Here is a 17229-nt window from a genome sequence, read left to right as displayed (position 1 = left end):
GTACGTCCGATATCTCGGTAAGTTAGCATTTATTTACCGGTACCGAACACACACACACACACGGGCATATATATATACACACTCGTAAATACACACGTTCACATTTACTCAAATATATAACATCGATCCAACGCGGGAATCTGAACGTGATCGTTCGGTTTGCTAGACATTACAGCTAAATATCACATAAAACATACCTGATTGTCTTAATAAATACTGGGTACATAAGATAATGGGGTCACAGAATAGGGTTCGCCACAATCGTCAACCTACTCTCACACAGATACCAATATATACATGCATGTGTCCATGTAATAACACACACATACACACACATTTTTTTCATTCATTCCACTTTAACCATACTTTGGCAAAATCATCTGCTTAGATACGATCCATTACAATGACAAAAGTACACACTATACAAATTTTCAGGATTATATAAAAGGACAACAAACAGAAAATATGACATACAAACAAACATGCAAGCATGCATAAGGAACCAAATATATTTTTAAAAGTTAAAAGAACATAATTTACAAACGTAATCATCCCCAAAATCATCACAAAAAGAAAAATGAAACACAGAAATCAGTAATAAAATAAACTAGAAATAAAATAAAGAGAAGTGCGCTCAGCATCAAATATATATATATCAATGAGGGGATCAGGAATATTATTTATAGGATACAAAGTTTCCCTTGGGACCTCTTCAGAACGGGAAAATGACGTTAGTCTTCTGCGGCAAACTGGCAGAATCGTTAGCATACCGGACAAAATGCTTTGCGGTATTTCTTCTGTCTTGTGTTCTGAGCTGAAATACTGCTGAAATCGACTTTGGGCAAGACTTCCGCTCCACCCACAAAAACAGAAAGACCACCCTTTTTTTAAAAAATTGGAAGTCTTTCCCGACTTTGCCTTTCCTCTTTTTCGAGTCGATAAAACAAAGTACCCAACCGAGGTCGATGTAATTCGACGAGCTCACTCTTCCAAAATTCCAGGCCTTCTGCTTATAGTAGAAAGAATTATATTAGTTTTCTAAATATGTAAACATGTTCAGAGTACGAGGAAATTCCTGGTCTCGGCTGTGATATAAGTCTTCTCTCCTCTTTATGGAATCTCTCTCTGCACACACACACACACACACACACACACGCACGTGTATGTATATATATATATATCTATATATATATATATCTAAAACTGTCCGACGAACGGGAACGTGAAACTCAGAGTAACAGGTTTTGTTGAATTTTCTGCTGCTTTAAATAAAGTATGTATGTATGTATGTATGTGCGATGTCCTAATACATGACATCTCCAGGTGGTGCGCTATTTAGTTAGCTATGGCCTGGACTAATAATTGCCAAAACCTGTCTTAAGTTGTGTAGAAATGAAACGTTACCCGGCTTGACAGGCACCACCCTTTTTAGGTACTTTTAGCAGAGTTGCAACCTATTGAACGAGACGTTCGTTTTCTGAATAACACTCTTCCTTCACTGATTTAATGTGTGTGTGTGATGTACTTTTATTGAAGGGGTCAACAAAAAATTACTTCATCCAGAAAGAGATAAGTATCCTCATCATTTGATATACACAAGATCTGAATGCGATCTACTGTTTAGTTTCATTCTTCGCAGAGAGAGAGAGAGAGAGAAAGAGGGTCATACGAAGAAAGATTTTTTAGAGGCCGAACAGATCACTGAATAATTGAGGGATTATACATGCTTCATTATGTTATTTTTTTACTGGTTTACTTTTTTTTAATACTGTTCTTTAGTTGCTGTCTATTGTAATAATTTGTGTTTCCCCCTTTTTTTTGTTTTTGTTCACAAATCATAAGTAAATACAAGACACGCTGTTTTTCTCTCTCGCACACAGAGTAAATAAACGTACATACAATCAAATAGCATTCATAACCTGTCGATTTGTCTGTCCCTCTCTCTCTCTCTCTCTCTTTCACACATACACACGCCTACACACATATATACAACGTACATAGTGACATCTCTACACAATACCTGTTTCTTTCTGTTGCACACATGCGCAGCAATTAATACACACATATACACAACCAACAAACATAAATATCCACACATCTCTCCCTCTTTTTGATGCACACACAAACAAACGTTTATTATATAAAATACACAGATACACACTAACATAGTACATACCAACAAACACACACACACACACACACACACACACACTCTCTCTGTCTCTTACTCTTAACAGAACTACGAGCTAACAAGAATCACTGTATGGTCTTTCGACCTGCTAGAAATAGCAGTCAAATCTCCCTCAAATCACACTTTACCATCTGTACAAAAAAAAAAAAAACCAGCAAGGAAATTATCTTGGTACTACTTAAGAAGAGTGGTCCCCGTGCGCGCACTCGCGCTAGCTAGTCGTGACTAGTCGATCCTTACTTTGTGTTTTTGTGTTTTATTTACTTTGCTAGGTAGTCGTTGTAGGATCGACTAGTCACGAGTGCGCGCACCGGGACCACTCTTCTTAAGTAGTACCAATGATCTACATATACTAAAAGTAGAATACTCAGAGTTGAAACGCTTTTAATCATAGATTTGGTGGCGATCCTTCGGTATTGGTATTCAGTGTGAATATGAAGAGACGACAACATTCACCCTCTTTTTCAGCCTAATCTTTTTATCTGTGCTTTTGAGGGAAGAGTGTGTAGGTGAATGATGTTGCTTACCAATACTGAACGATTGCTGTTTGCTTGGTCAGGTTGCCTAGGGTTAAACAGCTTAATTGGAGAACTGCCATGTGGTTGCTCAAATTGCTAGAAACCTCCACCAAATCATATCCTACCTTCTAAAATACAAGGCATGACTGTGTGGCTTAGAAGCTTGTTTCGCAACCACGTGGTTTTGGGTTCAATTCCACTGCACGGCACCTTAAGTAAGTGTCTTCTGTTGCAGCCCCTGAGCCAACAAGTGTCTTGTGAGTGGATTTGGTAGATGGAAACTGTGTGGAAACCTGATGTGTGTATATATGGAGGCAAAGTGGCTGAGTTATTTTCAAGCAGGCCTCACAGAGGCAAGGTGGCTGAGGTCCTTTCGAGTGTTGGGCCTCACAGAGGCAATGACCAAGATCTTTGGCATAATGTTGTACTTGAGAAGAAGACCCATGAAGCTGAGAAAAATCGCAGTTGTGGCAGATATCAGTGTCATGCAAATGGCACCCGTGCCAGTGGCACATAAAAGCATCCGTTACACTCTTGGAGTGTTTGGCAGTAGGAAGAGCATCTTCCTAATGTTCCAATTGATTTGACCAGCAGAACATGAAATAAATGTGCCAGTGGCTGGGTATTCCACAAACAAGCGAACCTTTAACATAGTTCTCAGGGAGGTTCAGCATGACACAGAGTGTGATAAGGCTGGCCCTTTGAATTCCAGGTACTACTCATTTTTGCCAGCTGAGTTGACGGGAGCAATGCGAAAATAAAGTGTCTTGCTCAAGGACACATCTCACCACTCCACTGGGAATTGAACTCACAGCCTTACGATTGTCAGCTGAATACCCTTCAGTGCTCAGAAACAGAAAGATACACCACCTCTAATATATTTATCATAGCTTCATACAACCTTTATTACTTGTCTACACACACATACATGCATATATAAATACTACATACAAACACACACACACACACAGTAGGTGGATGTTAAACAATGATGATGATTATATATGTAATGTATATATATATATTATATATAGGTACAAAAAATTCAGGGTAAATACTTGATAACTGTAAGCACCTGTATATGCCAGCTAGTGGTATAGGTGATAGGATATATGTATCAAATGAAATAAATGAAAAACAGGATACAAAGGATTCTACGGTACATATGTTTCGGGCTTTATTGAATAACTTATATCAATGCATAATATATATTTAATATATATATATATATACATACATACATATATACATATACACACACACACACACACACACACATATATATATATATATATATGTATGTATCTATAAAGATCACAACAGCATTATTGTTGATCTCTATGTCCTTACTATTTATAAATAATAGGTCTTTTCTCTCTCTCTCTCTCCCTCTCTCCTTTCCCCCTTTCCGTCCCCATAAATCATCATGCTGTGTTCTATTTCTGCTTTTGTATATGAATTTATGACATTTAATATAGAAAGGTGAAGTCAAATCTTACCTCACCTGTTTTTCTCCTTCTCTCTTTCTTTATCTACTTATGTAGCTATCTGTTTGTCTATCTATCTATCTATCTATCTCTGCTTATTTATCAATTTTCTTGGTGTGTCTCTATCATGTGTGTGTATTATATACATATATTTATATATATATATATATATTTGTATATATATTTATATATATCTTCTATGTATATGCATCTATTTTCTCTATCTATCTCTGTCTCTGTCTCTCCCTGTCTATCTATCTATCTATCTATCTATCTATCTATCTATCTATCTATCTATCTACATATCTATCTATCTATCTATCTATCTATCTATCTACATATCTATCTATCTATCTATCTATCTATCTATCTATCTATCTATCTATCTATCTATCTATCTGTCTATCCTCTCTGTCTATTTTCTGTGTACACTTACCTATGTGTGTGTGTGTGTGTGTGTGTGTTGCATGCATGTATGTGTGTACAGTCTTCATACTCCTTACCCCCACCTTGCTATCTTCTGTCTCTCTTGTTTTTGTTTTTCTCCCTTGTATCTTAAGCTCTCTTTTCCTTTCTCTGTCTCTTACTATTTCTCATTTTTGTTTTCTCACTCTCTCTTGTACCTTTCTTTCACTATGTCCTCCTCCTCCTCCTCTCTCTCTCTCCTCTCTCTCTCTATCTCCTCTTCTATGGTTTTCTTCTTTTTCTCTTATTTTCTCTGCTTATTATATTTGGCTTCCTTCTGATTTCATGCACTGATTTTCTCTCTCTTTCTCTCTCACTCATTCTCTCTCTCTCTCACGTTCTCTGTCTCTGCCTCTCTCCCTCTCTTCCCTTTGTTATGCATTTGTATAAAGGTTATAGAGAGAGTAGGAGGAAGAGAGGGAGAGGGAGAGAAGAAGTAGATATAAGACAAAGGTGAGTGAGAGAGGGGAAAAGGGCAAGAGAAACACAAAAAGAGAATGTAACAGAGAGAGAGAGAGAGAGAGAGAGAGAGAGAGAGAGAGAGAGAGAGAGAGAGAGAAGAGAGAGGAAAAGAGAAAGAGGGAGAGAGAGTAGCAGAATGAAAGTTGAAAGAGAGTGAATGAAGAAGCAGGTGGGGGGGGGGAAGAAAATGCAGAAGGAGAAATCTCTAAATGAAACGGAAGCAACAGATGATATGTTGCTACAGCTGGGGCAGTAGAGTGACAGACAAAATATGTTTGTAAAGAAATAGTTGACATTTCTTAACATTCTGAGTTCATGTTTCGCCAAGGTCGACTTACCTTTCATCTTTCCAGGGCATAATCATCATCATCATCATCATCATCATCATCATCAACATCACATCATCGTCATCATTGAACACCTGTCTTCCATGCTGGCACAGGTTAGAATGTTGGACAAGCTCCAATGACTGTATTGATGTCCATTGTCTACTTTGGCATGGTTTCTATAGCTGGATGCTCTCTCCTAACACCAACCACTTTCCAGAGGGCACAGGGTGCTTTTTTATTTTATTTACCATGGCATTAGTATTAGTGAAATGTACATGAGGAAGGTTTGAAGGATCTTGGGAATAGGAATTTCGCTAGTGGTCCCCAACCGCAAGTATATCCCTGTTGGGAGAACGTCTTGTTTGCCGTAGATTTTCCACACATGGCGAAAGGGTTGGTGAAAGCGATGTGGTGGACAACGAAAAACCTGGCTGATGACAGTCAAGGCTGATCTGCAACCCAAGCTAGGCCCCCATGTCTATGGCGTTCACTGCTGGAATAAGGAGTGGTTGGAGATCATGCGGTCATTAGCCTCAAATCGCCAGGCCTGGTCGGCATTTGTGAGAGATGCAGCATTGAGGATGAATGAAGCCAGCTCAACCCACCCCAGGTGAATGCTGTCTCAGTCATTAGTATTAGTGAGGTATTTAAATAAATTGCAACACGAAACCCTCTTGTTAGGGTAGGAGTGCAGTATTGAGAGAGGTGGCTCTGAGCCAGATGTTGAGTGGCTGAAGGACAGGAACAGGTCTCTTACTACAGAGCAGTGATTCTCAAATCTTTTTTTTTTTATCTATGGACCCCTTTGTTTTCTATTTCCTTCTGGTTGACCCCCATAGCCATTTGATGTCATGTCCAGTAAGTTCACCATCATCAATTCACTGCAGGGAAAGTTCACTGTCATCAATCAACCAAAGGGGAAGTTCACCAACATCAGAGGGGTGCACAGGGTGGGCCAAAATTTGTGCACCAAAACATTTCACTTTCCATTTATGTTATGTTACATAGCATACCTGATAAAGGTACACCAGGCACATGCATCACAACCATATGTGCGCGACATGGTGATCTCATATCAAGATAAACAGCACATGACCTTGCAGGTGGGGCCCAGTTAGAATTTTCTTCAGGTTGAGTAACCCATCCCGCTCAAACGGTCCCTGAATAAGGGTTGTTTAAGGATGTTGAAAGAACCACCCATGTTTCCAGAGGTGAACTGTTCAAACCCCAAAGAATCCCTCTCAACACATGGCTATGATGCTCCCCCACTACTTCTGCTCGTGATCAGAGATGCACATATCGTCAGCCACTAAGGGACATGCTCAACTGGTTAAGGTCAAACAACTGACAAGCAAATCTGTGGTATTGAGCAGAATATTTGCTGTAGCCCATCTTTTATACCAAGACTTATTATTATTATTATTATTATCATTATTCATATACAAATTTGTATTCATCATTATTTTATTGAACTTAGTACATGACTTTTGGTCCACCCTTCATATACCACAGAATCTGAGAAACCAGCCTCATGAACTTTTGTGAGGAGTGGGGCTAGTTGATTGCATCAATCCCAGTGTTCAACTGGTACTTACTTTATCAACTCCGAAAGGATGAAAGGCTAAGTCAACCTCAACAGAATTTGAACTCACGATCATCATTATCATCATCATCGTTTAACGTCCATTCTACATGCTAGCATGGGTTGGACGGTTCGACCGGGGATCTGGGAAGCCAGAACGCTGCACCAGGCTCCAGTCTGATCTGGCAGTGTTTCTACTGCTGGATGCCCTTCCTAATGCCAACCACTCCTTGAGTGTAGTGGGTGCTTTTTACGTGCCACCTGCGCAGGTGCCAGGCGAGGCTGGCAACGGCCACGATCGGATTGGTGCATTTTATGTGCCACCGGCATGGCAGCCAGTTGAGGCGACGCTGGCATCGGCCACGATTCGGATAGCGCTTTTTACGTACCACCAGTCCAGGGGTCCTGGCAACTGCCGGGTGCCAGTCATAGGATTGGTTCAATTTCGATTCCGATTTCGATTTCACTTGCCCCAGCAGGTCTTCGCAAGCAGAGAAGCGGGGTTGGCATGGGTGCCTGTCGTCGGATGAGGTTCAATTTCGACTTTGCTTGCCTCAACAGGTCTTTGTGTGTCCAAGGGAGGAAAGACATGCATAAGTGGGCTGGACTCACTTGTCCTGCCTGGTCTTCTCACGCACAGCATATTTCCAAAGGTCTCAGTCGCTGGTCATTGCCTCAGTGAGGATGGGAAGATGAATGAAATGCTACTAAGCATGTTGCCCAGCATGCCAGTGACTCTCCCGGCTTGCACTTTACTCAACCACTTAATTAATTAGTTCAATTAGTGAGGTGGTAAACTCGCAGACTTGTTAGTATGCCAGACAAAATGCTCAGAAGTGTTTAGTCCGTCTAGTCATTAACCCTTGCTTTTCCCAAGCATGGTTATATTTCCCCATATTTTTAACAGAAGACTGGAAATGAACAACCCCCACTTGTATAACAATGATGCTCGTTTACAACCATGGTATCAATATAATGATGCATACACTCACATACATATGCGCGCACACACACACACACAAGACACTCTTTTTACTCTTTACTCTTTTACTTGTTTCAGTCATTTGACTGCAGCCATGCTGGAGCACCTCCTTTAGTCGAGCAATTTGACCCCGGAACTTATTCTTTGAAAGCCCAGTACTTATTCTATCAGTCTCTTTTGCCGAACCACTAAGTGACAGAGACGTAAACACACCAGCATCGGTTGTCAAGCGATGTTGGGGGGACAAACACAAACACACACACACATACAACACACAATATATATATATACATATATACGACGGGCTTCTTTCAGTTTCCGTCTACCAAATCCACTCACAAGGCATTGGTCGACCCGGGGCTATAGCAGAAGACACTTGCCCAAGATGCCACGCAGTGGGACTGAACCCGGAACCACGTGGTTGGTTAGCAAGCTACTTACCACACAGCCACTCTTGCGCCTATTACTACATTTTTTTATAATATCTTTTCTTCTCTTGTTAATGATTTTCAGGTTATGCAAACGAAGTTGGTGAGGCATTCCGAGCTTTGGTCCATGTGAACGCTGTCCGTTTCAGCTATGTCGTAGCTTGTAGCTACGTCATGGCTGATGCTAACCACAAGGGACAAATCGCCGCTAAAGTAAGAACAATTCTTTATTTTAACTGAATTTTGGTCACTTCTGTTTTTCCACACCTGAGGCTAAAGTTTTTAGGCTCTTTGTGTATATTCATACAGACATATATGTGCATATATATATATATATATACCTTCAAAACGCAGAGTAGCTGAAACAAGGGCAACTGAAGAAGGGGAATATTCCTTGTGTTGTATGTTTTGTACTCTGTTTTTTCGTTGTTTGAAAAAAAGTCCGTTTCCATGTCTTTGTTTTTATGTTTTCGTTTCTCATTGTGTTCAACGTTTTTTTGATATCCTGTACCCATATATGCATGTGTATATAAATATAGATGTTGGTATGTACATATATGTATGTATATGTGCATATGTTTTATATATTTATTTATTATAATATATATATATATATATATATATATATATATACACATACATATATGCACTTGTTTCTCTCCTTGTTTCTTTTCTGTGTATCTTTCTGTCAAAGAGCATAGGCTCGAAACGTAAAAGACTTGTTTTATTTCTATTCCTGAGCGCCATACTAATACATTGTTTGTTTGTACTCCACCTGCCTTCGTCCTTTGTTTATTTTCATAATCCTTCCCGTTATATATATATATATATATATTATATTAAATTAGAGACAAAACCACTATTAGGCATATCAAACAATGAAAAACTTAAGCCAATACATATGATTAATTTATATTATTTAAATATATAACAAAATTATTAAAAAAATATAATTAATATCACACTACGATTATATTGATTATATTTTAGATATTTAAACCACCTGATGAATGACTGCGACTCAAAAATTTGAAGATGTTAGCAGGCATGAAACGATCGTAGTGTGATATTAATTATATTTTTTTAATAATTTTGTTATATATTTAAATAATATAAATTAATCATATGTATTGGCTTAAGTTTTTCAGTGTTTGATTTGCCTAATAGTGGTTTTGTCTCTAATTTAATATAATATAATATTTTACTATAAAATTGGATTCAATCCTAAATCTGATTTTTCCCTGTAAGTTTGGATTTATTCCCTAATATTTATATTATTATATATATATATATATATATGCACTATCCGACTCGTGGCCGATGCCAGCGCCGCCTCGACTGGCTTCCGTGCCGGTGGCACATAAAATACATCAATCCGACTGTGGCTGTTGCCAGCCTCGCCTGGCACCTGTGCAGGTGGCACGTAAAAAGCACCCACTACACTCACGGAGTGGTTGGCGTTAGGAAGGGCATCCAGCTGTAAAAACATTGCCAGATAAGACTGGAGCCTGGTGCAGCCTTCTGGCTTCCCAGATCCCCGGTCGAACCGTCTAACCCATGCTAGCATGGAGAACGGACGTTAAACGATGATGATGATGATATATATATGTATATATACCAGCTGAATTACATGCTAATACCCAGAAAAGCACGAATTATTTCCAGTTCTTGTTCCCATTACACTTTTTTATGTCTTGTCCCATTCCCTGTTTTCAGTTCCTGTTTGAATTACGAATAGATTTAGAAATACATGGTGATGTGGGATAGGTTTACAAATACCAGCAAATAATACAGTTGAATGATAAAATTGATTGATTGTACTGGTAAGGTAATATCAAAGTGGAATCGGTGGCTGGTTGGAAGGATGAGAATATTGATGATGTGTGACTATGAAGTGATTGATGGTTGATTATTATCATAGTGAAGAATTTTCCTGATCAAGAGGCCTATCTGTTGGGGAAGGCATGGTCTGATATGGAATAAACAAAAATTCTCTCTCTCCTGCTCTGCCCCTGTCTCTCGTTCTCTCTCCCTGTTTCTCTGTCTTTTCCTGTCTGCTCTCCTTTCCTGATATTGGGGTTTAAAGTTTAATCAATTTTACCTTATCAGAAAACAGGATTTGCAAGCTGGCATTTTCTGCATGATAGCTGTCTATCACAAAATGAAAGCAAAAGCATTACAAGGAGGAATTTTTATAAAACAAATGAAAGCAAAGTATTACGATGACTATAAAGTTGTTAGAACTTCTGAAGTTTTAATAAGTTTTAATGAATAAAGTCATGGAAAATGGTTAAACAAACATGTAAATAATTTAAAAAGGGAAAAGGATGTCAAGGAATTTTTTTGCGAAAAATTGCACAAATCTGTCCTGATCAAGGGGCCTCTCTGTTGGGGAAGACATGGTCTGACATGGAATAAACAAAAATTTATATAGGACATTCTATTGTAGAAATTGCCCAACAACAACAACAAGCTATTCATCTTTGAAAGAGGTGAAAAGTTTTAATAAATCTTAATACGGTGATGATGTGTGTAGTAAGTAGCTTGCTAACCAACCACATGTTTCCGGGTTCAGTCCCACTGCGTGGCATCTTGGGCAAGTGTCTTCTGCTATAGCCCCGGGCCGACCAATGCCTTGTGAGTGGATTTGGTAGACGGAAACTGAAAGAAGCCTGTCGTATATATGTATATATATATAAGTGTGTGTGTATATGTTTGTGTGTCTGTGTTTGTCCCCCTAGCATTGCTTGACAACCGATGCTGGTGTGTTTACGTCCCCGTCATTTAGCGGTTCGGCAAAAGAGACCGATAGAATAAGTACTGGGCTTACAAAGAATAAGTCCCGGGATCGATTTGCTCGACTAAAGGCGGTGCTCCAGCATGGCCGCAGTCAAATGACTGAAACAAGTAAAAGAGTAAAAAGAGAGTATAGTAGTAGTAAATAATAATAAAGTTTTTCAGTGGATGTGCAACACACGTTTGAAAGCAGTTTCCATCACTCATCACTCCATCACTCTCCTAACTACATTACTACCTCAGCTGCTGCAATTAGAATAACTATATGAGAGCAGGGATACACATATTCCATCCCCCTTACACTTTTGTACTCCCAGTTCCTCCTTCCCTGGACCCACCTCATATTACGCACATGGCTTTCTTGATATTATCCCTTACTGTTATTGAACAGCATTTCATGCCGGCCACTGTCACCCCTCACCTATCCTTATTCCTCTCATTCTCTGCTTTATGTCCCTCTCCTGCCCTTTACCCACCTCTCTCTCTATGTATATATATATTATATACGTTTTTATTATTAGTTTTGCAATTTACTTAATCTTTACATTTTATTGTTATTTTAATTTTCCTGTTATATGTAATTTTCTGGATGGTGTAATTTAATTGTTAATTTCAAATTGATAAAAGGTGTTTTTTTCTAATTTATATATATATATATAAATAAAGGATAGCATTTCCTTCCTATGGACTCATGCAGCCAATTTCCTCCATGTGTGTGTGTGTGTTTGTGTATGTGAGTGTGTGTATGTATTTTTATGTATGTATATGTATAGATGTATGTATATATATATGTGTACACACACATATATATAAAGATATATATATATAAACACACACACACAAACATGCACAAAAACATATATATACATATACATGTATACACACACACACACACACACGCAGAGCTTCTCCACCACATGGTTCCGGGTTCAGTGCCACTGCATGGCACTTTGGTCAGGTGTCTTTTACTATAGCACCAGGCTGACCAAAACCTTGTGAATGGATTTGGTTGACGGAAACTGAAAGAAGCCCATCGTATATATATATATATGTGTGTGCGTTTTTGTGTCTGTGTTTGTACCCCTTTTACCACTTGACAACCGGTGTTGGTGTGTTTATGTTCCTGTAGCTTAGCAGTTTGGCAAAAGAGTCTGATAGTATAAGTACTAGGCTTAAGAAATAAGCCCTGGTGGGTCAATTTTTTCATCTAAAACCGTTCAAGGCGGTGCTCCAGCATGGCTGGGGTCATATGACTGAATCACGCACATACACACATCGAGGTCGATAAATTGAGTACCAGTTACGCACTGGAGTTGATGTAATCGACTTAATCTGTTTGTCTGTCCCTGTTTGTCCCCTCTATGTTTAGCCCCTTGTGGGCAATAAAAAATAAATAAATAATTTAACAACCCAGGTCTTGCCTAGTTGCTTCCCTTGAAGAGTTTTAATTCTTGAGTTATTTCCCTTGTTCCAGTTATGCAGTTATTTGCTAAGGAATATTTATTTGCATTCTCCGCTTAATGTATTCATGTTCGGGACTACAAAATATAAGAATTTCGGTCGATCGTTAGAAGCAATCTGTCGTATTTTATATTCGATAGAAAGAAGGCCACAGCCATGGATTATAGGTGTATAATGTTTAACTACAAAACCCTCGTCAAAGCATATATCAGAATTACAAACGTACACGGCAACTTGTTGTAAGCGCAATGGGACCCCTATTTCGAAGGAAATTTTTTCCACAGCCCCTTAGCGTTCATTCAAAATAAGTTTTATTAACTAACAACTGGTTTTCCCACTCTCGTCATTAGCTGATAAGTTTTAACAAATGTTTTATATGTTTAACACTTAGCCCAAATGCAGACGAGAAGCAGTACTGATGGTGTGTGAACAGTGCTATGTCTCTCTCTGTGCGGCACCGGTATTTTCAAATATGCCACACTGAGAAGAATCTGTAAGTACTCTGTAAAATTCCTTGTATGAAAAATTATGTTGTTACTGAACGGCCAAATACCAGGACACAGCACAGACTGTCAGTACTAAATCCGTCTGCAAGGGGTTAAAAACAAGGTAAAGAATCTTGTTGATGTTTCAGATGCTAATTCTTCATCAGACAAAAAAACTTTTTTAAATAAACTAAAAGAATGAGAAAGGTGATGGATGTATATATACATATACTATATATATATATATATATATATATATATATATATATATATATATATTATATATATATATATTTATATATATATATATATATATATATATATATATATATTATATATATATATGTAATATATGTATGCATGTATGTGTATATACTCTCTCTCTCTTTACTCTTGTAATTAATTTGATATCCATATCAAGCTTTTGATTATAATAATTTTGATTTAATTTTCAGAAATCTGTACAAAAATTGTGGACTAATAGAATATAATAGTCTAGTTATCTTAAATTGTATCTTGTAATTAATCTGATATCCATATTATGTTTTTGATTATAATAATTTTGATTTAATTTTCAGAAATCTGACGAATCAAATGTTACGAAGAACCGCATGATAGCCATGGCAGACACAGTTGTTTGGCAAGGGCTGGCATCTGTAGCAATTCCTGGATTTACTATCAATCGATTATGTGCCGGTACTAATTACCTGCTGAAGAAGACAGCTTCGTTACCGGTCGGTGTTCGTCGGTGGACCACGACTTTTGTTGGTCTTGGTTGTATCCCTTTCATTGTGAAACCCATTGATCATTCCGTCGACTTCATGATGAATAACAGTGTGAGGAAGATGTATGTCGCAAAGCCGGAACCGAAGGGTGTGTTTCACCATGAGAGAGCTGATTAGAGACAGAAAACGGGTAGACATTGTGTGTATATGTGTGAGGTGTGTATGTGAGAGAGATTTTGATATAGATGGATAGATAAACTAACACACACACACACACATACACACAAAGTCAAAAACAAATGCAGAAAGCATTATTTAATTTCGTTTGATCTAATAATTTTTTTTTTAATTGGTTTAAACCATGAAAAATAATTGGGTATTTTGGCAAAGGAAGACAGGCAACACTCATGACCTTTTATAATAGGGCTTCCAAGATTGGTAAGAGGAAGCTACCCTAAGTTGGAGACCTGGCTTGCAACAGAGTCAAGATCTGCCAAAGCACCCTTAATGACAGATGATGCTGGCCATGCTTGAGCACCAGTCACATATCACACACACACACACACACACACATGCACATATGCATTTTTTTTCTGCTATAGGCACAAGGCTTGAAATTTTGTGGCTAGGGAGTTTGTGGATAACATCAACCCCATTGCTCAACTGATACTTATTTAATTAGCCCATAAAAGTTGAAAGACCAAATCAACTTTGGCAGAATTTGAACTCAGAATGTAAAGCTGATAGAAATGCTGCTAAAGCATTTTGCCCAGCACTCTAACGATTCTGCCAGCTTGCCACCTTAATGAAAATAATAATAATCCTTCTAATATAGACACTGGGCCTAAAAGATTTTAGGAAAGGGGCTTGTTGATTACATCAACCCCAGAGCTCAACTGGCACTTATTTTGTTGACCTCAAAGGATGAAGCACAAAGTTGACCGTAGCAGAACTTGAACTCACAACATAAACATTCTGCTAGGAATTTTGTCTGGTATGCTAGCAACTCTACCACCTTGCTACCTTAATAATGGATTCAAATTTTGGCACAAGGCCAGCAATTTTGGGTGTGAGGGTAAGCTGATTACATTGACTCCAGAACTCAATGGGTACTTATTTTATCAAATACCTGTTGAGTTGTGAGTTCAATGTAATCTACTTACCCCCACCCACGAAATTGCTGGCCTTGTGCCAAAATTTGAAACCATTATTGCCTCCTTAATAATAATAATGATGACAATAATAATAATAGTGATAGTAATAAGGGATGTCAGAAACATCTAGACAACATCCCAGGAGAAACATGTCTCAGAGAAATCCAAAAGATTTTGCTGACAAGTACTGTCCACATCCTTAGAATAACCCTATCAATTTAAATGTATGTGTTGTATTACATGGAAATATTTCGTTACTGTCCCTGTCACTTCCTCTCCCCAAGCTTTCAGTTATGCTGTAGCATCTATTATCCTTCACTTTCCCTATGGCACTGAGCGTGTCTTGGTAAGTGATTGTGACAAACATGCAGATTACCAGTAAATAATAATAATAATAGTAATAATAATAATAATAATAATCACAACAGCATTGATGGAAACTGCCAACTTACTGCCTTGATGCACATGCATAATAATAATAATAATAATAATAATAATAATAATAATAATAGATCTCCATTGGTTTTGACAATGAATATTCAGTTATTCAATCAAGTAAATTTGCTTATAAGTGGTTGAGTATTCCAAAGGCACATGCATTTTTAATGTATTCTCAAGTTGAATCAACATGACAGAGTGTGTGACTAAGGCAGCATCCTTAAATTTCAGGTGTAACCCATTTAGCAGTCTTCCTCACCATTTCCATCTACACAGATTCACTCACTTGGGTTGACCATAAGTTGTGGTTGAAAACCTCGCCCAAGATGCTGATCACTCAGAAATAACATGGGTACTTGTGATTGTGGAGTAAACATTTTAAACTGTTTGACCATGTTGTGGTCATAACCTGCACACACACACAATGTGTATACACATGCACTCACACATAGACACATACAACAAACAGACACACAAACATACATGCAAACACACAGGCACATTCATGCACACACACACATACACACACCATGAACATTTTAGCGAGTACGCACAAATTTGTGACTGTTATATCCTGACAGGGATATTCTTCCAATCTGTGATAGTAAATCATTTTCATTAGATCCTAACTAATTAATCAATTTATACATATCATTAATTAATTAACGAAGGGATAGAAACTTTGAAACCCAAACAGGAATTAATTCCATTGGGTTTTATTTTGTTTTTTTACACAAATTGGGTCACTTTCATTATTTTGTTTTGTGTGTCCTTAAATATCCAATACAAAAATTTAAAATTGTATGTAAATATATATATATATGCTAATATAAAACAGTGTGAATGAGTGCTCTACACTTGTGGGTTGACAAGGCTACCATTGGTTTCATGTAACATGCTTGATAATTGCAGAGAAATTTTCTCTCTGCATGAAACAAATGGTCGCTTTGTTATTCCACAAAAAAAAAGAAAAGCAAATATGTACATGCACGCACGCACTCACACACGCACACACACACACACACACACACACACACACACACACACACACACAACACACACACACACACGTATGTATGTATGTATGCATGTATGTATATATTCTAAATGATTGATACAGATAATGGTGACAGAGAATGAGCGGAAGAGTTATTGATCTAAAAGTTATTTCTCATAGCAAATTATGACTTTTGATTATTATTTATGGATGACCTTCTCTTTGAGACACAGATTTCATAAATCAAATTCATTTTTCTCAAGGAAACACCATTTCAGAACCTTTCAAGGCTAAACAGACATGCACAACCACATACAATTGCATTTATATAGTGATATGTATAAATATTTATATATATACCTGGAAGATATTCTTAGACATATTTTTATAGATTTTTCTCATTTTTGTTGATTTAATTTAATACAAAGCAATTTTTTGTTATATCTTAACCTTTATATTATTAATTATTGAAAACACAACAAATTTTAATAAACCAATGGTAACCAATGGTAACCAATCTACTTACATTGAAATTTTTTTTGTTAATTTTGCTTTTCATTGTTAACGAAGTTCCTTGTAATTAATTTTCTGTTTTTTAGAGAGAGAGAGAGAGACCCTTTTCAATTTACTGGTGCCATGTAAAAAGCATCCACTACTTTCTGTGAAGTGGTTGGCATTCGGAAGGGCATCCAACCTTAAAACCCATGCCAAAAGAGAAAACTGGAGCCC

At 37.6% G+C, this 17229-nt stretch overlaps 1 protein-coding gene across 1 annotated transcript; it reads left to right on the top strand.

Annotated features, from left to right (window-relative positions):
• Positions 1 to 6: 6 nt before the first annotated feature.
• On the top strand, positions 7 to 17027 carry LOC115228191 (mitochondrial fission process protein 1). Its single transcript, XM_029798833.2, has 4 exons — positions 7 to 17; positions 8530 to 8657; positions 13765 to 14188; positions 16515 to 17027. Exons 2-3 carry the CDS (start codon positions 8619 to 8621, stop codon positions 14086 to 14088), a joined length of 363 nt encoding a protein of 120 aa, XP_029654693.1. The 5' UTR covers positions 7 to 17; positions 8530 to 8618; the 3' UTR covers positions 14089 to 14188; positions 16515 to 17027.
• The last annotated feature ends 202 nt before the right edge of the window (positions 17028 to 17229 follow it).

This window comes from Octopus sinensis, unplaced genomic scaffold, assembly GCF_006345805.1.
Source record: "Octopus sinensis unplaced genomic scaffold, ASM634580v1 Contig09802, whole genome shotgun sequence".
Classification (NCBI taxonomy): domain Eukaryota; kingdom Metazoa; phylum Mollusca; class Cephalopoda; order Octopoda; family Octopodidae; genus Octopus; species Octopus sinensis.
Note: the sequence above shows the minus strand (reverse complement) of the source record. Positions and strands in the feature narration are given on the sequence as shown.